We start from the raw sequence: 20,567 nt of genomic DNA on the forward strand, positions 1-20,567 counted from the left end.
TATATTTTTTTTAAAACCTTTCTTCATAACATCGAAATTAATCAACTCAGCAATGGTGAAATATAACTAGAAGATTATAAGAGCTAGATAAACATAACTTTATATATGGGTTCTCGTATGGTATACACATTTGAAGAATATTTTATACTGTAGATATCTCCCGATTTATTCTTAAAATGAAAATTTTTTTGCGGATATAGCATCACATTTTGGTTGGCACACACTTCTACATGCCACAAGTATGCTCTAAATTTTTCATAAAAATCGTACTGTATACACTGAACTTATTCAAGAATGCAGCTCCAACAAGGGGACTTTACCGAAAATGTATAAAGTTATTCCTGTTTAAATGGGTACGGATAAGTCGCCCCTTATTGATACAACAAGAAGCAGTTTTACGGCTACAAGCGACCTTTTTAATTTATTTATATTAATATTATTAAGTGCTTAAGGCTGACAATGGGTTAAAGCTTTACAGAGCAATGTGCATGTGTGTTATTGCTTAACATGTGTGTGTTTGCCTGTGTTTGTGTGTGTTGGACTTGTACTGATAAATACAAAATGGAAGTAGCTAACATTTATCATTAATCATTTACTTAAAGCTACATAAGCCGTGCCTTGCATTATGAGCTGCATGCTTTACTCTCTCGCCCTCGCTAACTTTCTTTGTCTCTCGCTTTCTCTCTCTCTGCTTAGATGGCATCGCCGTCTTCGTTGATGGTCTTGAATATAATGTCATAGACGTGATCGATCAGCTTAGTCCACGTTTCTACTTGACTCTCGTTTAGACTGCAGGCAGCGGTGAGCACTTCCAGAATAACTTCTTTGAGTTGCTATTAAAGCAAAAAAATAAAAATTAAAACAAAAATTAAATTGTATATTAATAAGAAGATCCCATGGCACTTACATTGTAAGATTCTCTAGATATTCTTCGTGGTATGTGGTTAACTGCCACCTTGGTCCATATCTCATCCAGTTTCTCCTGATCACCATCCTGGCCGAGCACCCTAATCGACTCGTCGAATACACGAATTATGCGACCGGCATGGGCCCGGAAACGTGCATTGGACTGCAGTGCAAAACGTTGAATTGAACTCCTCAGCTGTGGAGTGATTTTTACTTATTACTTACGGGTAACTCTTCCAATGGTACATCACGAAATGGAAATTTATCCAACGCGGACGGAAAACGATTGATGAACGCCGTTAGTATAGCAGCTCCAGAGTCTGTTGGTGTCGCCACGGGTATTTCCCAAGTCTTCCTGATCATTTCCAACTCATCGCTATTCATGTTTTCGGCTCAAAATACTCGTCTAATGCTGCTGCTGCTGCTGCTCTTCAAATGGTAGCCTCGGTATTGGGTTTTAAGCTGTCAAACAAATGAGATGTACGCATTAGTATTGTCATAAATCAGAGTACCAGCCTTCACCCTCACTCTCTCCCTCTTTCTCTCTATTTCTCTCTGTCTGTCGCTCTGCCTGTCTCTCCAGCAAACAATTAAGATTGACAGTTTTACATTGCAATTGTCAGTTAGCATTCGCATTGTTGGGCCCGGCAAACAATGAGCGCTCGCTAGCAACAAGCCGACAACAATTGAAAATCAAAATAACAATAATGCCACAACAACAGTGGGTTATATACATGTGCGCACACACCACGTGCTAAAAGTCAATGGCTTCGCTATGACACGAACAACCACACAAACAAAAGTTCATATGTGAATCGACGTTCAGCGTCCAGTCGGTAATCCCAACAAAATATTATAAATTATTATAGAGATGGATGCGTGTCTGCGTTCCTCATTTTTGAACTACTTAATAAAAATAAAAAAATAGTTAACATTAAATATAATAAGTTTATCTGAATATTTCCAATATTATGTATATATACATATATATATATATATATATATATATATATATATATATATTATTTTTGTTAAAGTAATACAAATTATCATGACATCTACACAAAAAACTATATTATTTATGCCATTTATTTAAGAACAAGAAAAGGATTTAATCTTTTCTGCTCTTCTATATTATAAATCGTAAATCTGCAAAATACGTTCATAAAAGCAATTAAAAGATGAATCGTAATGAGAATAGAATATTTATTGCATATATTTGAATATAACTGTGAAGGGACTTAAAACTTTTAAAATTAATTTTGGTTTCATCTCGAATCAAGTTCGTGTTCAGCTCTGTGGACCTGACTTTGCCTCCATCCCACTCGCCCCTCTCTGTTGTGGTCGCACATCTCAATAAGCAAATCTTGTGGCTTGCTCCCGTTTATATAAATTATGGTGGCACTTGATTTGCATTGTGAGGCACACATTCAATTCAGATGCTCGACGAGAATAGGGATTGGAATAGAGAGAAAGAGAGAGAGAGAGCGAGAGAGAGAGAGAGAGAGAGAGAGAGAGAGATCTGGCTGGAGGTTCCCATGCGGAAAACGGAAATATAAACAGCAATGGCAAAAATACACATGCGAATAACACATATATGCCCCAAAAATGAAAGCCCACAAATCGAATCTCATTGCACAGGGATTGTTAAACAATAAAACTCAATTATGAGGTAGTATATTTATTTGGACTAAACTTGAGTCAATTGGCGCTTATTTAAATGCAAATAACAATGATTATTCAATACGCCTAATACACATAAATATTTATGCCGAATGCTTAAAAGAATGCCCACTGTTCAATTTTCATGAGATATTTATGAGGAACTGCGGACAAAGCTAGATTGTTTAGCATAATATATGCCATTTTGGTTCCTCTTCTTATGAGATTTAAGGACAAAAACAATTAAAGAAAAAACAACAGCATGGGCAATAAGCAAGAATAATTCAAAACGGCATCTGCAAAAGTCAGTTGAAAGTTTTATAAAAATGTACAAGCTGGCAGGCCAACCTCAGGCAGCAAACTCACACACACACACACAGTGAGAGAGACATCATGTGCAAAAATAACAAACAGACAGCACAACAGTGAAATGGACTCAAGTGCAGCCGCAGCAGGTGGCCACCATGTTATTGTTGCCGCAACGGGTCGGATTGGGTGGGGATAACAAGCTGGGTTGGCTAGCTAATGCCAAGTATAAGTGCGGCCATCAAAAGAGCTCAACTGAAAGACACCCTTAAATAAGTATGAAATTTCTAATTTCTAACTGTCAATAAACATTAAAACCTGAATTAGTACTACAAATTTACAGAATTTCGAAAGCAGAATTTCAGTAGAAACAAGCAGCGATTCCTAGCAGAAAATATACAATCAAATTTGATATATGTATAAACATTTATAATGAAACATGCAAAATACAAAAAGGTGAAATTAATATCAACAAAACGTAGAATTTTAACAAATAACATACTACGGAAAATGTCAAGAAACTCATAGTAAATCATTAAATGCCCGTCACAGTCACTAAAAAGCCCTTTACAATCGTTTTATTTGCAGGGTATTGAAAATGTGCCAACTGTAAGTAACCTTGTGTCGGAGCCCCTTTGAGACTCAATCATCATCATCGGCTTCTTCATTAGCATCATCATTATCAGCATCATCAACATCATCAACATCAACAACAATAGCAGCAGCTAGCGATGTTCATACGAACACACATAATTCCCCCCATTCCAAGCGTCCTGTGGCTTTTGTGGTTGATGTCACTACAGGTCTGTGCCCCACTACACATACATCAATCTATACATAGATAAATGTATGATGTGTGAGTGAGTGTGTGTGTGTGTGTGTGCTGCTGCAGTCAAGAGTAAAAAGCAACAACAAATCAAGCGTTGCCTCACTTGCCTTGCGTGTACTTGTGTGTAGTCTGTAAGGACATTGAGCGCTTAATTAAATTAAGGAAGCTTGATGGACAGCTACTAGACAACGAGACGCAGGCCTGACAGTACCATCCACTGCCCCTTCATCTACCTCTGCCTCTGGCCCAGCTCCTGCTGCTGCCACCTGGCCACATTAAAACCTACCAATCATTCAGGTGTTGCTAAAGGGATGCTCTAGCCTTGCCCATAAAAATGTGCATGTGCGAGTCTGGCGGTCTCTGCCTCTGTGCCTGTGTGTGTGAGTCTATAGTGTGTATGCTGTCACTCAAATGTCGTTGAGCATTTCAATGCTATTCTGGAGAAAAACACAAAATTATTTATTTGATCAAACCTTACAATGTCACTTTTGCCAAGAGGCTTGATCTTTCGATATTCTATATATTTTATACCTTATTTAAAAAGATTAACACAAAAATCAAATATTCGAATATAAGTACGTTCTTAAGTTGGGGCTATAAAATTTATTAACATTTTTAGGATTGACATAAAACATATGAAAATAAACTTGATCTGGGTTTCATCAAAAACATCAACAATTTATCAAAATAAAACTCTTCTGTTTTTCCCAAATATAATAAGAAATCATAGAAGAATAAGGGCATCTCCGACATTCTTATTTTATAAATATCACAAAAGGGTGTAATCTCGTTTGTTCTGACAACAAAAATAGAATAATAAGTTCAAGTTAAAATCTAATAAAAAAAAATACTTTTCAAGAAAAGTACAAGAAATATTCAGCTGTTTATTTTTAGAAAAAGAAAATAAATATAAAAATAATCCTATGTAACTTGAGCACAAGCCTTTCAAATTGAGCTCTGACTGAGAATAAATCGAATAAACAGCATCAAATACCTTTCCTGCTTAGCTAAATCGTGTTAAATTTGATTCCTGCAACCGCCCCAAAAAGCCGAGAGGCTTTTAAATTTAAAGCATGGCCGTTTTATTCGCACATGCACACATTTACAGAGTGAAGCACACACATACACACACATACAGATGTAGACATATGCTCATAGGAAACATTAACGATAATGACAAAAACAACAACGAAACGACACTTGTTCGCAAGGACACACGAGAAATCCATAAATTTAAAGCATGCTTTTGTGCGCCAGAGCGCAAAGAAGAGGAAAAACAAAACTAACTAAATACGAAACCGAAACAGAAACAGAAACAGACAACTTTAAATCAGCTGTAGCCTGTTGAGCGAGCGCGGCAAATTTAAAGAATTCGCAAAATACACAAGCTAATATTTTCACTTGAATTCACAGCTAACTGCAGTTGATATATAGTAATAATTATAGTAATGGATCTATGATAGTCGCACCCAATTCTTTCATAATTCCTCGAGCGGGTTTTCCAAGCGTTTTCTGTGGCGTTACGCCTTAAGTATTACACTTTTTCTTTTTGCAATTTGTTTATTTGTATTATTTACTGTCAGTTCGTTAGCCTGTCGTCGCAGTCGCTGCCGTCGACTCCACTATGAACCGCACGCTTTGCGTTCGAATCAGACACTGAGACTGAGACCTGAGGCAGAGCTGAGACCAGACTGATTGAGCACGCGACCAAACGGCTCGTTTTCAGCGTAAGCAAAGCGCGCTCTCTGCCGGCAAATACAGATTTGCACACTTGCTGTTGTTCCTATTGAGTCCGCGCCAAAAACGTGCAAGCCGAGTGGTGAGAGAGCAACAGCACAGAGGCGTCGCTAGCGGGGGTCATTTTGCGATTTCTTATCGGGAATGCAGTGCCAGGTGCCACCTGTAGACCATATTATTTGAGCTTTCAACAGAGAGAGCTAAGCTTTCCTACACAGTCTCTCTCTCTCTCCCTCTATCTATCTCTCTCTCTCTCTTTCTCTCTAAAAGCTTAGGGTTAAGCTTTTCTACCGCCAAAAGAAAACCCTATATTCAATAATTTCAAAGAATCAGACATTAAATAAATTTGGCCTTCGTCTGATAATACCTATATTAAACCTATCATATGATATTTAACTTGTCAAATATTAAGATAATAAAAATAAGATACATATATTTTTTAAATATATGTACATAGTTCTAGACCTTTTTTTCAGGAGTTTGGCGAACACCAATCTTTTGATTCACGCACGCATTGAAATTTTTATTTTTTCATTCAGTCTCGTTGGTAACCGCATTTCTATATAGCTACCTATCTGACCAAGTTCTGATGTTTTGTTCTAGATTTTCTACTTGTTATCAGCTCATTGAATGACGTCCATATAGAAACCCACACCAATAGCTTATCGATAATTAGCGAAAACAAATCTAGTTTCACAGCTCAGCTAAACAAAAAAAGCACAAAAGTCACACCACACTGCACTAATTCGATGTTGTTTATATAAGTAGATACTATATAAAGTTCCAGTTCCCATATAAATATTATTATTATCCAAACAGAACTCACTTTATTCACTGATGCAACCACACTCAACGCCGTTAAAATTCAAACTGAGCAGCATCGTCGACTCAGGCGGCTATTTAAGCGATTTCCGAACCGAACGAACCAAAAGCAAACAAACAGTAAAACAAAACTTCCGACCTAAAGGAAGACAAAGTTGAGAACAACAAACACTCCTCCCTTGTTGACACTTCTATCTATCATCATTTAGGGAGCGCAGGGGTTATCAAACCGATGTATTAGAAAACAATGGAGAATTTCATCAGATCAAGAAAATATTGCGTGCACTAGTAGAAATTGCAGCTTAGTTTAAGAGTCATTAAAACGTAAATCGGTTGATTGACTTGAACTTAATTTAGGTTCAAAATGGGAGCTTCGTAGAGTATTTTCAATTGCGAATTAATTGGTTCTTGTATGAACTTCTTAATATACTTTTATGTGTATGCATCAAAATATACATCATGGAAAATATTAATATTTGTTTTGCTCGCTGGGAGCAGGAATTTAAATATTACACACGCATAAGTTATTCATATGTATAATTTTTATTGCTAAGGGTCAAGCGGCCAAGTTGTGCGTTAGTTAAAATATGTTCTTTAATTTACGCTGGAAAATTTCAAACACATTTGAATATCTACTTCTGTTTTGTGTTGCCAGACAATACAATTCAAAAAATATTCCATCTAGCCTTATTAATTCTTATGCACTGCATAACTTCTAGATTATGTTCGACTGTCACGAAACATTCATTGTACACTTAATGTACACTTTGCATGTTGTCAATGAAGTTTTCACACCACATTATGGCAACTCCTTGACCAAAAGGAATTATTTCAGTTCTAGCCACTAATTAATTATCTTCGCTGAGTTGGTTTCTGATGATCCAACAACAAAACTGTAGCATTGTTAATTGTTCCATTGGCTGAGTTTTTATTTTAGGGAATTGGTCACAATAAAAACCAAACTTATACAAACACATAGGAAAAGTCTTAAAGTAGTCACATTCAAACCTCCCAATTGATCACACTTCTCTTCCTTTTTTAATCCCAGGTCTTATAAATAATGCATTTTAAGGAGAATCAATTTTAATTGATCAAAATAAAAAGTAATTTTATATTGCTCGAGCTGTTTAAAAGGCGAATGGAACCTGTAGAGTCGAGAAGCGTATGTACAAGTGTCTATCATTGTTGCTAATTATTCGATTAATTCAATTAACATGCGGAGAATATATGATTGAAAAATATTATTATTCGAACAAATTTTATGTAATATTTTTTTATGCACATCGAACTATTGTCTCGTCACCGTTTCCTTTGCTTTATGGAGCCAATTGTTTATGCCAAAATTGGCGGTCATTATAAACCAGTCGAGACCCAAATACTAATGAATCTTTTCTAAAACAGGCAAATAATATGTAGATTATTCCAATTGTATGTTTAGATTTTGTTTTTTTTTTTTTTAACAATTGCTACTCTATGCCAGTCACGTTGACCATTCCGGAATGCAGGAATTTAATATATGTATGTATAAATATATTCATATATGTTTGTATGTATGTGGAAACTCTAACCAAACCTTTAGCAAACGTAAACATTATTTTATTTATTTAGTTTGCAATGGACATGCCTTGACTATCAGGAATTTTATAGCACATGGCAAATGTTTATAAAACCGTGGAAATGGGCTCAAATAATAACGCGATTTTACTGACATATGTATCTTTAATTGCAAATTGTACAACTAACTTACCACATGTTATTTGTTGTTATTAATTTACCTTTTCTTGCAAACAATTTTTAATATTCAGCAGACAAAAATAAAAGACAGCGCAGGAACAGAAGCGGAATGCAAATGAAATGAAAACAAACACACAAAACTGACAGATGGTGCTCCCCAGAGAGCGCGAGAGACACACACGCAAGACGCGCTGAATGTCACAAAGGCAGCGAGAGAGAGAGAGAGAGAGAAAGAGAGATAGATAATTAAAGAGTTTGGATATGCGAGCGTTTTTTGGTAACCAAAACTCAGTCATATTCAGCGCGAGCGCCAGATCGTAGCAGAAGCGGTTCTCTCTCTCTCTCTGCGGCCAGTTTTGACAGTTGATGCTGGCACGTTGGAACAGCAAGATAAAAGTAAATCTGCGGAGAGACATCAAAACAAAGGAAACGCAAAAATAAACTGAAAAACAAATGTAATTAGATAATAATGGATACACAACAGCAAGAAAACCAAACGAATAACAAAATCAAATGTGACAGCGAAAAGTGTCGGAAAATTAAGAGATTCGTAATTATCGCTTTACTTATCACCATTGGCATTCTGAGCTGGCATTTCTACGGTGCGTATCCAGACACACACCCATTCCAACGATACCATACCAATACAATCTTCTATTTGTAGAATATTTCCATAGTAAGCCGTTGCCCAAAACGCCAGATGATGTGCTGACCTTGTCCCAAGCACTCTTTGCCGAAGAAACAGCGTCCAGTCCGTATCTCTACAATGTAAATCTCCAGGTCAAGACGAGATCTGGCGCACATGATGATCGGGCACCCCACCCGTAAGTATACGAATATGTGCCATATGGATATAATAACTATGTATTCATGTTAGTCTCTTTGAGCTGCATTACGATTTGCTGACTAGGGATGTTAACTCCACAACAGCTCTGTTGATGCGGCTCTTCAACAACTATGAACTGGATGTTGCGGTGCCGGATCAGATTACGGCCGAGCATGAGCAGGAGCAGCTGGATTTTCTGCGAGCCGTCATGAACACACGCGTCATGAAACTCTCTATGCGTTTTCTGGTGAAAAGAGGTAAGCTGCAAAAATGCTTGCCCATGGAGTTAAAAATCTAGTAGACTTATAGCTCACCGGTTTTATCCGTTTTATCAACATTCAGTAAATAAACAGCACTAGACATATTCGTCTCTATAAACAGTATATATTCTCGATAAACGGAAAGAGCCAAGGAGAGCCCCATCTAGGTCTTAACCTGAAATCATATTCGTTATACTTTTTGTTGATATATTAAATCTAATTTTATTGTTGTTGTATTGTATTAAAACAATATCTGTCTATCTGTTGTTAATATAAAATATGCTTTTTACATGTTTTCTACGTGCTTAAAGGCATTGTCAGCAGCGACTATGATGAACAGCTTAAGTTACTGCAGGAGCTTTGGTTCACGCCATACTCCAGAGGAAAAGGTATTGTGGGCAGCTCCAGCTTCGAGCACGTCTTCATGGCCGAACTTCGGGATCAAAAGGTACTAGGCATGCACAATTGGCTATACTTCGCCGAGCAGGAGCAGCAGGGTCACGTGAACTACAAAGGCTGGTTGAATCGCTTTGATACGGGAAGGGTGTGTACAATTGGCAATTTAACATTTTTTTTTTCTCTTTCATAGTTTTCCATAATTTAATTTATTTGTAGCACAATCAATTTGCGTTGGCTTTTCGCATGAGCTTCTTTGGAATAGAAAAGTCGTTCAATGGCTTTCTTGTGGGCACTTCGCCAGAGCTGGAAATGAGTCTATATACAGTATGCTTTTTAGCCACAGCAGAGAAGGAACCTTGCGAAATACAGCTTGGCACGGCCAAGTTGTCCATTGTGACGCATGTCTGGGACTGGAAGGGCAAGCGATTGATAGCTTCAACATATGTTGAGTTTCCATAAATGCAATTGAGTCTTGGGATATACATAGCACAAATTCTAGTATTCTATAGTCAAGTACACTTCATTAAGCGCAGGGAACTCTTATTATTAAGACTTTAATCATGATACACATACTTTAAAGTGCGTATCAATTTGTATTAATTGTGCATTTTGTATCAGCTATTATTTGTAATATTCCGCGTTAAAAACTTGCATTTTACAATGGTTTTTGTCTTAACGAACAAACTGCACGTTTTGTACTTATTACAATGTATTTTCTCAGTGTAAGATAGATAGATTCGATATATACTGTTCTTAACGTAAAATCCCGTTAATGTGTAAATATGAAGGGCTTTTTCGGACAGGTAATTGGCGACTGGTGACGCCTAAAGTGCGTGCCAACGTCAATTTCTGCGCCCGTCAGTCATAGGCTCCCTGCCAGCCAAACAGCTCAGTTTATTTGTTTTGACAGCTTTGTATGGTATTAAGACGTTCCCTGTTATATCTACCCAGTTGTTTATTAGTTTTAACGTTTATGTTTATTGATTGTGTGCGGAAATATCTGCTGACCTTTAATGCCACGCTTGAAATTGAAACAAAGTGCGTAATAGACGCGAAAAAGGCTATCAGAATCGAACAAAACTAATTTGCAGACTTAATACTAAATTGTTAAGAATGATTTATATCGCTAAACTTTGGCACGCACTTTTCATTATGAAGGAATGTAAATTTGATCCTATTTATTACTTATTCAATTCTTATCACTCATTACGTTATTTTGTACTATTTTATTTGGGATTTCCTAGTCCAGTCCTATCGTATGCAAATATTCAAGGATTTTTCTAAGCATTAGGGGTTCCGTTTTCTAAAAAATGAATAAAACCTTAAACAATATGCATATGTATATTCGCAGCGAAAACCTACTCGCCTTTTGAATTGATATATTTTGGTTGAATCCAACAAATAAAAAAGTAATTGATATAAAATTATTATCCTCAGATGCTTTTTAAATGCTTCGTTAAAAAATAAATAAATAATTAAATAATTTTAAAAATTACAAGCTGAATTCGAACCGAACCTGCTCGTACCCGGAATTCTATTAAATTGTTTACGATTAGCCAACGAACCAAAACTATAGGTTAACTAAAAACCATTTGAGGGAAATCTAGCCCCAAGGCATAATTAGCTTGTATAGATGCGAGGTAAACGTGGTTCCCGAACCGAAGCTAGAGGCAGGCTGTTGATGCTCATCGTAAGCCGAAACCCCAATACTTTTTTTTTGGGTTTGTAGCTCCGGAAAATAGTTTGTAATTTCCTTATATAACCATGAATTAAACAAATATATTTTGATCAAACGAACACTTTTTGGGTGGAGGGGGTGGAAGTTTACCAATTGAAAGCCATACCATTGATTAGTAAAAGTAATTTGTATTGCATTTAAAATGGTTGTAATTACAAAATGTTAATAGCATATGTTGGTTATATTTGTAAAAGCCAATCCGAAACATATGAGTAGAATAATATAATGGAAAAGGTTGGACTAGCAACTGGAAAACGTGTGCTTAAAACTAGAATGCACGATGGTCACGCTCAATCATCGACGTTTCGGTCAGCAATTTCACCTATGTACATATATTCCGCTCCGGCTGCCCCTCAATGATTATAGTCTCGTTGAGATTCTGTGCCTGTTGCACCGCCGCCGGTGCACTTGCTCGGCGCACTGTGACAATGGTGGTGTGTGCTGGCGATAGGCTGGCATCGGAGTCCGCTGCTTGCAGGACGAAGGTTTCACTCAAATCGGCGCAAGAGTCGCCGTCTTCGAGATTGGAGGCATCGCTGGAGCGCATCAGACTGGGACTGCTAATGCCGAACTCCAGCTGCAGCGGATCGATTGGCGTGCGATCGTTCGACTCGGGACTCCAGCTACTTCTTGCCGGTGGCTGGCGTGGCAGACTGTTGTGGCACAGCGGATCTGCCGCCGCCGATGGCTCCAGCTGTAGCTGCTGGCCCCACAGAGCCGCTGCTCGGGCGCGATTGTGTACGGCTCGCTGTTGGTAAGGGCACAGAACCGACGCCGGCAACTCCAACAGGGGCTGCTGATGATGTGGCACTTGTCGTTGGCGCCGTCGTCGTTGTCGGCGGTGGCGATCGCGCGTACTCCGCTGCGGCTCCGGCAGTTGACTGATACTGTGGCTGGTTGTTTGTGTTGGCTGCATCTGGCGAGGCATCATACTGATATCCGGACTGCGCATAGTCGCCGGCGCTGTAGTCGTAGCCGGCATTGCCATCGTAGCCATACTGCTGAGCATCGTATGGTTGCTGGGCATAGGCGCTGGCATCATAGCCACTGACATCATATTGCTGTTGATCGTAGGCACTGTAATCTGTGTTGTAGGCGGCAAGATTGGCGCTGCCGACATTGGAGACGCTGGCATCTTCAAGTGGTTGCTGTTGCAGTTGCTCTGGCTCGGCATTGCTGTACCGTCGATTGAGCTGCGCCTGCTGCTGCTCCGTTTGCTCGCGTTCCCGTTCCCGTTTTTCACGTTGCTCGCGCAGCTGTTGCAGCTCCCGATCTCGCTCCTCGCGTTCGCGCTGTCGCTCGCGTTGTTGCTCGACTTCTTGTTGTTGCTGTTGCTGTTGTTGCTGCTGCTGCTGTTGCTGCTGCTTTTCGCCCATGCCAATGTTGTCCTTGAGATTTTCGTCATCGTTATCGTTGAGTCCATAACTGCGGCTGCTGTCGGGCAGAAGGCTGGAGCTGCCATTGCTGTTGCTGCTTCTGCGCGCTGTTGCAGCTGTGCCAGCAACTGTGTTGCTGTTGGCAACAGTTGCTGCTGCTGCTGCTGCTGCTGTTGCTGATGCTGTCGCTGCTGTTGCATCGTAGCCGTAGGCACTGGCACTGGGTTTGATGTAGTCGTCGTCAGCGTTGTTGTTGTGTAGTTGTGGGGTGCTTTGTATGGGTTCAATTGTTGTGCCATATGTGGACGGCTCGTAGTCGTATGCGGCTGCAGTCACAGAAATTTAGATTAGTGGGTGGCAAGCCAATTGAATGGAAGAATCTATTCGAAATGCTGTGTAAGAATTCTCTAGCATATGAATGTTAACATTCTCTGGGAGCCAGGGTCTGCCCAGGCCAGGCAATTATGTTATATGACTTATGATAAGACTAAGTGTAAGTGTGTTGTATGCGTGTGCTAATGGGTAGCTCAATGAAGCTCGAAGAAGTTCAAGATTTACCTTTGCCTGCGCCTAAGCTAGTATAATCATGTGGTGTGGTATCTAATTTACTCATATGCTCTTCATTGCTTAACATGCGATTCGACAAATACTCTAGATTCGATTGTAAAGCAGATATTTCCTCTCTAAAGCGATAGATCGAGAGTTACGCAGAAAGTAGCATTGAAATGTAGTAGGGAAATAGAGAAAAAGAGATAACAGAGAGAAAGAGAGAGAGAGAGAGAGAGGGTTTGTTAGTCAAATACATATTCTTCATTGACAATTACCTGTATGGTCTCTATTGGGTGCATTTTTGGTGAACAAATGCGTTCATCGTTGGGTATTGGCTCATCGGAACTAAGCTCGTTAATGCTATTGTGAACTAATTGTGACTTATATTTCGACCAAATTTGCCTGAGACGCGCCATTAGCTGCTCATTGGTAGCGCGTAGTTGTAGCTTTTCTTGGCTGAGAAAATTGAGACAGGAATTTTACAAATTAACACAAAATCCTCTACTAAATAATAAAAGTGTGTTTCCAGAGGATAAAATCTTAAGTCCTAAATAAGATGAATTCAAAAAATTTTAATTTCTTAATAAATTCAATTTCAATCTCCTAATTTACTCGCTTCTAGTTAATAGTTAAAGACTGAATATTTATAAATGGTTAATCATTTTCAATAAAGCTTCGGTACAACTTGGACCAAAATGTAGAAACATCCTAGAATCTAGAAAAGTTCAATTAACATTATGTTAATAAATACAAAAATCTTTTATGTTTTCCCTTGTATTATTAAAAAAAGGGAATTATGGCATTCCGAATCTCACATCAAATCCAATTAAAATCACTTTTAAATAAATAATCTGTTATTTCGTAAAAATTCGATGAACGCATTTCGGGAAGCAGATTTTATAACTATTTATAAGATTTTTTAAAAATGAATTTGAACCCAATCTAATGGTAAACAAAATATTTGTATGCTTCCGTTTTCACTTATTTTTCACACTTTTGTGTGGATTTTCCGCAACACAGCCATAGTTTGCTATGATATCACATAAGGTAACTGCAGTAAATTGAGCTGCGGGGCTTTTACAGTTTGGGCTGAGTCAATCGGTCAGCCAAGACAAACAGTTTTATCTGTAAACATTAATATTTTTTTTTCGAGTAAATACTTTAGCATACAATTAGTTTTACATTTCTTAAGGTAAGTAAATTGGAATTTAGCTTTAAAAAAAATAGGAAAAACAAACAATCTTTCATAACCTTAAAGCAGTCCGAAATTTCTAATGACTGTGTATCTTCGGAGCACATTTGTGGAGTAATATAAGATAGGTTTGAGATCGAAATAAGTAAAAAAAAGTGTATAGCACATCTGTACATCTGTATACGAATATAAAAAACATTACGACTAACTTGGTGTCTTTAGCTATGAAAATTGAAAACTAATAGTGGGATATGTTTTTCAAAATGAGATTTAGAGGTTGGTTTTTTCATAGGTATATTAACATTATCAAAGTTTGGTGGCTTGCTCCTGTTCCAGATCCTTATCATCACCAGCGTCATCAAGGGCATCCTCAAATTGAGCAAGTTGCTCATCAATTTTCGCCAATTCTGGCGCACTGTCCTTCACAAAAGTCTCGTTTAGGGCTTGTGCAACTGCGTCCAGCTCTTTGACAAATGTTTCGTTCAGTGCATTGACTTTTTGCTTTGACTGTTTCGACGGTTTGGGCACCAGACGCACATTGACATCTACTTTGACTGGTGGGCGTGGCTTCTTGTGACAGCCATCGCGCTGCAACAGTTGCTCGAAATACAGCTGAGGCTTGATGCTGGCACTCAGTGCATTGCTGTTGGGCCCCTTGCATGTTGCTGCCGTTGCTGTTGTTGTTGCCGTTGCTGTTGTCTCAGCGTCCACCGTCAAATGGGATGTTTGACATGGGGGCTGACAGCGATTGGCACTGCTGATGGTTTGATTCAAAACCAGGTGCTGTTGCAGCCAGGGCAACAGCTCCGTTTTGCATGGATGGTAGCAGGTTGCTGTTGTTGTTGGCGTGGTTGTTGTCGCGGTTGTTGTCGCGGTTGTTGTTGTTGGTGCTGTGCGATATTGTTGTTGTGGGTGCGTGTCTAGGGTGAATTCATGCGAGTGACAATGTATGCTCTTGCTGTGCGTGGTTTGTGTACGCGCTGCTGTAGCTTGCTTCCCGCTGCGACTGCAACTGTTGCTGCTGTTGTTGTTGATATTGATGTTGCTATTGCAGTTGCTGCAACATGCAGCACTAAAATCGCCGTTATTGCTGCCGCTGCTGCAGCGCTTACGCACTATAGGCTTCGCATAAACGTGCTCATGCTCGTGCTTGTGGCGCATAAAACTGGGGCAAAAGCATTTCGGCTTGGAAGCCATTGCTGTTGTTGTTGTTGCTGTTGTTGCTGTTGATGATGTTGATGCTGCTGCTGTAGTGTCTGTTTTGCTGCTATTGCTATACACTCTGTGCCTCTTATAGCTTGTGAATTTTGGCAATGGCGGCATCTTGGCCAATTCCTCGGCCAAACGCTCATTGCTCTTGATTATGTTTCTGAGTATCTCATCACCGTAATCAACATCAGCAACACCAGCAGCAACATGCCCAGCCAGGGGCTTGCTGTTATTTAGAATTTCCATTTCAAGCGGCAAAGTGGACGCGCTTTCGCTTGCGTTTGCTGCTGCTGTTGCTGCTGTGGCTATTGTTCTTGCTGGTGCAGTTGTTGTTATAGGTGCGTTTATTGCTGTTGTTGATGGGACTGCTGCTGCTGTTGTTGTTGTTATTGTTGGCTTCGCATAATCGCACACTGATTCTTAATTTTACAATTGGCAGAGGCAGCACAAAAGAGGTTTGAAGAAGTACAGCGTGTTAATCCAGTGTCAAGCTTTAGTAGTTGTTGTTTGTGCTTTACGGATTAATGTATCTCAAAACAAAATAAAATTGCACTGCGTGCTTACAATATTTAATTGGCTGGCCATGAATTTCATATTGGGTTGTGTAAAATTTTCGTATATGCTGAATAATATGATTGTTAAAACGTTGATTTAAATGCATAGGCGAGACTACTATTGCTTGAATCTGAAAATCAAAAAGTCATAAACTATTTCCCGCGACAGTCGAGTTACTTGGATGGATCTCAAAGTATGTTTAGGTTTGCACAAAATATTGCAGTGTGCGCCAGAAAATTTGTTGAAATAGTTGGAAATACATATATAATAATTACTTGTGCTTATATGTTGTATCCTCTAATTTGCCGGTTAACGTTTTACACTCGTTCGTCAGTTTATCCATGAGTTGCTTCTGAGAGTTTATCATTTCTTCGAGCTCATTTACCGTTTCCGCTACAAAAAGTAGACAGACAGACAAATTGTTGTGAGTTATTAGTGGATCAGGTGCGAGAGTATACTAACTATATTATCATTATGGGATAGGCAACGCGCTACAACACAAACTCATGGATAGACTATTGACGTTTTATTTTTGATCAAATTAGATTAGTTTCAATGAAATTCGGTTTAGAGTCACGTAGTTACATAGTATTCACGCACACAATATGAAAATCAATAGCTCAACCAGAGTTTACAGAAAATGATAGATTAGAAAGAGTAAGTAGTGCTTGAGAAAAGTTGAAGAACTATCAAATAGTAATAGTTATTTGATAAAGTGATTATTTGTAATTAAATACAGCATTTAACTGTCACATACCATGCTTATCCTGCATCTCTGAAATGCGTTTATCCAAATCTTTTTTGGTGGGTCGTATTTCGTTCTTCAGCTCACCGTAGGCCAGCTGCAAATTTGATTTCAATATTTGTTTACCAAATGGTTAATACTAGAGCCCTGCGTCGGTGAATTCATTTGCTTGGATTCTCAATCGATTTAACCGAAAGGGGGCAGGATCGAGCTTTCGATTATCGAACTAATCAGTGTTCGAATAAACGACTCACCAACCCCGAAGGCATTCATGCAAAACGAGGTTCGATCTGCTCGAGTCAGCAACATGTTCGAGCTAACGGTAATAAATTCGTCGCTCGAACGGAATCGAGAGAGTCGGCCTCGATCAGGTCTGGTTTATTTTTCGATTCACTTTGCAACTCGAACAGCTCGAACCTCATTAGCTTAAGTCTTGACTCGCTCGATCGAAATAATTATTTAAGTATCAGAAACGCATTTCGTTTGACTCGATGCAGGGCTCCAGTCAATACTACTAAATACCTCCTTCTCCAGATTTGCAATGTCATCGTTAAGCCGTAAGACCTCTCGCTTCGAGTGCAGCAGATCCGCATCGCCACGATCAAGACGTTGGCGCAGCGAATTGATCTCCGCCGTAAGCCGAGACGCCTCCGTCTTGGTCTCGCGTGCCGCACGGTCCAGCTGCAGGCGCAGCGCGGTAATCTCCTGTTCTAGCGATTGCTTCTCCGCATTGGCCTGTGCCATGTCTGCCAGGAAAGTAGTACGATTGGCGCGCAATTCCATCTTCAGCTCGTCTATTTGTGAGTTTCGATTGGCCATATCGCGTTTGAGATCCGTTTCGTAGCGCTTTTGACGCTCCAGCTCCAGCTGCAGTTTAGCCACCTGCTCCCACTGGCTGCTCAGATCACCGCCCAGCTGATCCACTTGGCTGTTGTAGCGGCGCTCCGCACTCGCTCGCTCATCGGCCAAGCGTCGCGCCATCTCATGTTGCAGTTCCCGCACGCGCTCGTGCTGCCTGTCAAGCTCATCCCGAAGGTGGCGTACCTCCAGCTGCAGAAGTCAAGAAACTCGTGAAATTTATAGGTAAGGAGGCCGTGTTATATATTCTTCTTGATTCCACTAGTCGACACGCCCTTGTAAAACTATCCCGTAAAAGAGCGCCATGTCTAAAAACAAGAGTGCTCTAGTTGTCAATTTTTGACAAGAAGAACATTCTATACCCTTTACTACCCACTTAGTATCCGATCTTTTTTTAATATGACTTAAATATGTCACAGCCAAGTGTGTATATACCAAAGCGCACAACTCTATCTAAATAAGATGTTTTTAATTTGGGGGGAATGTGGGGAGGCACCAAAAAGGTGATATATTTTTAACTTTAACACACTGTATAAGAGTCTATATACCAAGTTTGGTGTATCTACTTAGCTTTTAAAATCTTCGAGGAATGCTTAAAAAATCATGTCTCAAAATCAATATCTATCGATGTTATGAGTTAGGATGAGGATGATACGAAGATAGACAGGTGGCTATCGATGCGGATTAAGTAAGTATACTTCCTTGCTGCTACATAGACTCTTAAAATGCCATAATACCCATTTAACTCATTTCCCACACAGGGTATAAAAATGGAGTTACTCTTACAAGTTCTCCAGCTTATTTCTTATAATAAGTTTTGATGCCACTTACCTCAGCCTGAGAGCGCTCCATTTGCACCAGGTCAGTTATATATCGCTTGGAGCTGGCGCTGTTGTGTTGCTGTGACTTGGCCTCATCCAGCAGGCGCTGTAACTGGCGCACAGATTCCTCCAGGGTGGTTTTATCCTGCTGCAGCAGCTCCAGCTGCTTGCGGTGCGTCTCACAGTTGCCGCTGCCCAAGGTGGCCACAGCACTGAGGGGATCCGTGTGGGCCAGCTTGCGCTTCAGCTCCTCGTTCTCGGTCCGGACGCGTTTCAGATCGATGTTGGCCTGCATCAGCTCCGCCTCCAGCTCGCTGATGCGTGCCTCGTAAACAATGTTGGGCGCACTGGCGTAGCGCGGAGATTGCACCTTCGGATTGCTCTTGCGTGGCGTGCCTGGCGTCTTGCGGCCGGCGGCAAAAAGCAGGTGCTCATCGCTATCCGAGGAGGGGGTGCTTGTAGTGGTGACCTGTGGGAGCTTGGAAGTGCCACTGCCCAGTGCCGCCAGCTCGCTGCGCGCATTCTCCGTCAGATGCTCATTCTCGTTGATCACATCCTTCACCTTACCCAGCAAATTTGTCAGCTCGTTGCGACAGTACTTGGACTCCTTCTCCAGCTGCTCAATGTAATCCTCCTGCTTCTCAATAAAATTGAAGATCTCGACTGGCGCTTGAACGCTGTCCGTGGGCAGAGTAGGCGGTGGCACATTGCTTGGATACAGAACTGGTGTCGTGGCTAGATTCTCCTTGGAAGCGGAGAGATAGACAGCGCCATAGCTCTTCTTGGGACGATAGGCACTGATGCGCGTCTTCTGGCTGGGCGACAAATACTTGGAAATGTCCGAGAAAACGGGTCGTTCAATGACCTGAATGAATGGAGCAAACAATATCTAGTGGGTAATATTAAATTTCATGTGCTAAACCCACCGACAAATTGTCCGAGAAATTATCGCCTGAGTCCTCATTGAAGTTGCGCAAATAGGCCGCCGCACTGCCGACCATTTTGGGCGTGGCCGCATAGGAGCTATCGGCCAGCATTACCTTCAGGCGGCCCACCGCCTCGTTATACGCATAGTTTGTATAATCCATCGATTTGCTCTTCTTGCTGATGCCCTTCGAGGACTTCATCGAGAAATTTCTAAAGGTAGCAAAACAGAGAAACGCGGCACTTTTTAGCGATTTACATCTATACTAAATCACATTTTTTTATTTCTAGTAAGTAAAAAATGTATCCCTATGAAAGCGCATAGTGCGCGAGTCGGCCGAGAACTGAGGCTGCCCATTTTCATTGGGGTGACAAATGCTGCACTTGTGCCACGGGCCTCGAACGGTTGCCGGGACGACGAGTTGGCCAAAATACAAATGTGCTCAGTCCTTTAACCCTGCCGGGTATACACACACACATGCATACACTTTTGACCATGTGTGCACGCGTCACGGTTCACTGGACACGCCTAGTTCTTTTTTTCCTGCCATTGCAGAGCGTATCAGCTTGGAAATTTTAGGAAATGAGTAACACATATGAATAAAAAAATCCATGACTTTAAAGATATATAAACTAATCCTAACTGATCCTTAAACTGTCCGTGTTTCGGTTCACTGTTCGGCTTAATGCTTTTAGGCTTAATGCTTTTGCCTGGTTTTTCAAATCCATGAACATAGGTTTTGGTGCATATAAGTATTTTCAAAACATTCTGACAGCATTTTCATTTGTAATTTATAATTCTCCGTATGCCGAAAAATATTGCAAGCCGTAACGCCTCAGTCTGAACTACAAGTTAATTATGTGTTGGGGCTGGGTCTCCTTCTACCAAACCGTGCTTAACTTTACTTATTTTACAGTTTGGAGGTCGGGTGTTTTCTCGCTTTACTGAAAATGAACTGGTTTAGTTTCTGGCTCGGCTCATAGTAAAAAAATAAATTGAAACTGGTTCGGTTCAAAGCCCTAATCCATTAAATAGGTTTAAATATCATGTTTTTATCTAAATTATAGGCTTGACTGCTAGGGTATAAAATCTTCGACCCCTTAAAGTTTTATGATCTC

At 40.1% G+C, this 20,567-nt stretch overlaps 3 protein-coding genes across 7 annotated transcripts; 1 reads left to right on the forward strand and 2 right to left on the reverse strand.

Moving 5' to 3' along the window:
• Positions 1-393: 393 nt before the first annotated feature.
• Positions 394-6,371, reverse strand: glob1 (globin 1). The gene is made up of 4 exons (XM_064679670.1): positions 6,267-6,371; positions 1,132-1,368; positions 908-1,069; positions 394-833 (listed from the first exon to the last, which is right to left on the reverse strand). The coding sequence occupies exons 2-4, from the start codon at positions 1,288-1,290 to the stop codon at positions 693-695; spliced, it is 462 nt and encodes a 153-aa protein (XP_064535740.1). The 5' UTR covers positions 1,291-1,368; positions 6,267-6,371; the 3' UTR covers positions 394-692.
• A 1,981-nt stretch (positions 6,372-8,352) lies between these two features.
• EndoU (Endoribonuclease U-specific) lies at positions 8,353-11,274 on the forward strand. The gene is made up of 5 exons (XM_064679669.1): positions 8,353-8,598; positions 8,661-8,820; positions 8,874-9,079; positions 9,394-9,626; positions 9,698-11,274. The coding sequence occupies exons 1-5, from the start codon at positions 8,466-8,468 to the stop codon at positions 9,938-9,940; spliced, it is 975 nt and encodes a 324-aa protein (XP_064535739.1). The 5' UTR covers positions 8,353-8,465; the 3' UTR covers positions 9,941-11,274.
• Positions 11,275-11,341: 67 nt separating this feature from the next.
• Positions 11,342-20,009, reverse strand: LOC135426550 (serologically defined colon cancer antigen 8 homolog). 5 transcript variants are annotated; one of them, XM_064679667.1, is made up of 8 exons: positions 19,451-20,009; positions 18,535-19,389; positions 17,368-17,895; positions 16,858-16,942; positions 16,376-16,493; positions 13,154-13,278; positions 12,100-12,921; positions 11,343-12,062 (listed from the first exon to the last, which is right to left on the reverse strand). In XM_064679667.1, exons 1-8 carry the CDS (start codon positions 19,649-19,651, stop codon positions 11,542-11,544), a joined length of 3,255 nt encoding a protein of 1,084 aa, XP_064535737.1. In that variant the 5' UTR covers positions 19,652-20,009; the 3' UTR covers positions 11,343-11,541. The 5 variants fall into 5 exon arrangements, with proteins under 5 accessions (XP_064535736.1, XP_064535737.1, XP_064535735.1 ...); XM_064679666.1 differs by lacking the exon at positions 13,154-13,278 and adding an exon at positions 13,420-13,600 and having other exon boundaries at positions 11,342-12,921; XM_064679664.1 differs by lacking the exons at positions 11,343-12,062; positions 12,100-12,921; positions 13,154-13,278 and adding an exon at positions 15,725-15,964.
• Between the last annotated feature and the right edge of the window lie 558 nt (positions 20,010-20,567).

This window comes from Drosophila montana, unplaced genomic scaffold (genome assembly GCF_035044405.1).
Source record: "Drosophila montana isolate Dmon_TW-CO22-7 unplaced genomic scaffold, ASM3504440v1 contig_203_1, whole genome shotgun sequence".
In the NCBI taxonomy this organism is placed as follows: domain Eukaryota; kingdom Metazoa; phylum Arthropoda; class Insecta; order Diptera; family Drosophilidae; genus Drosophila; species Drosophila montana.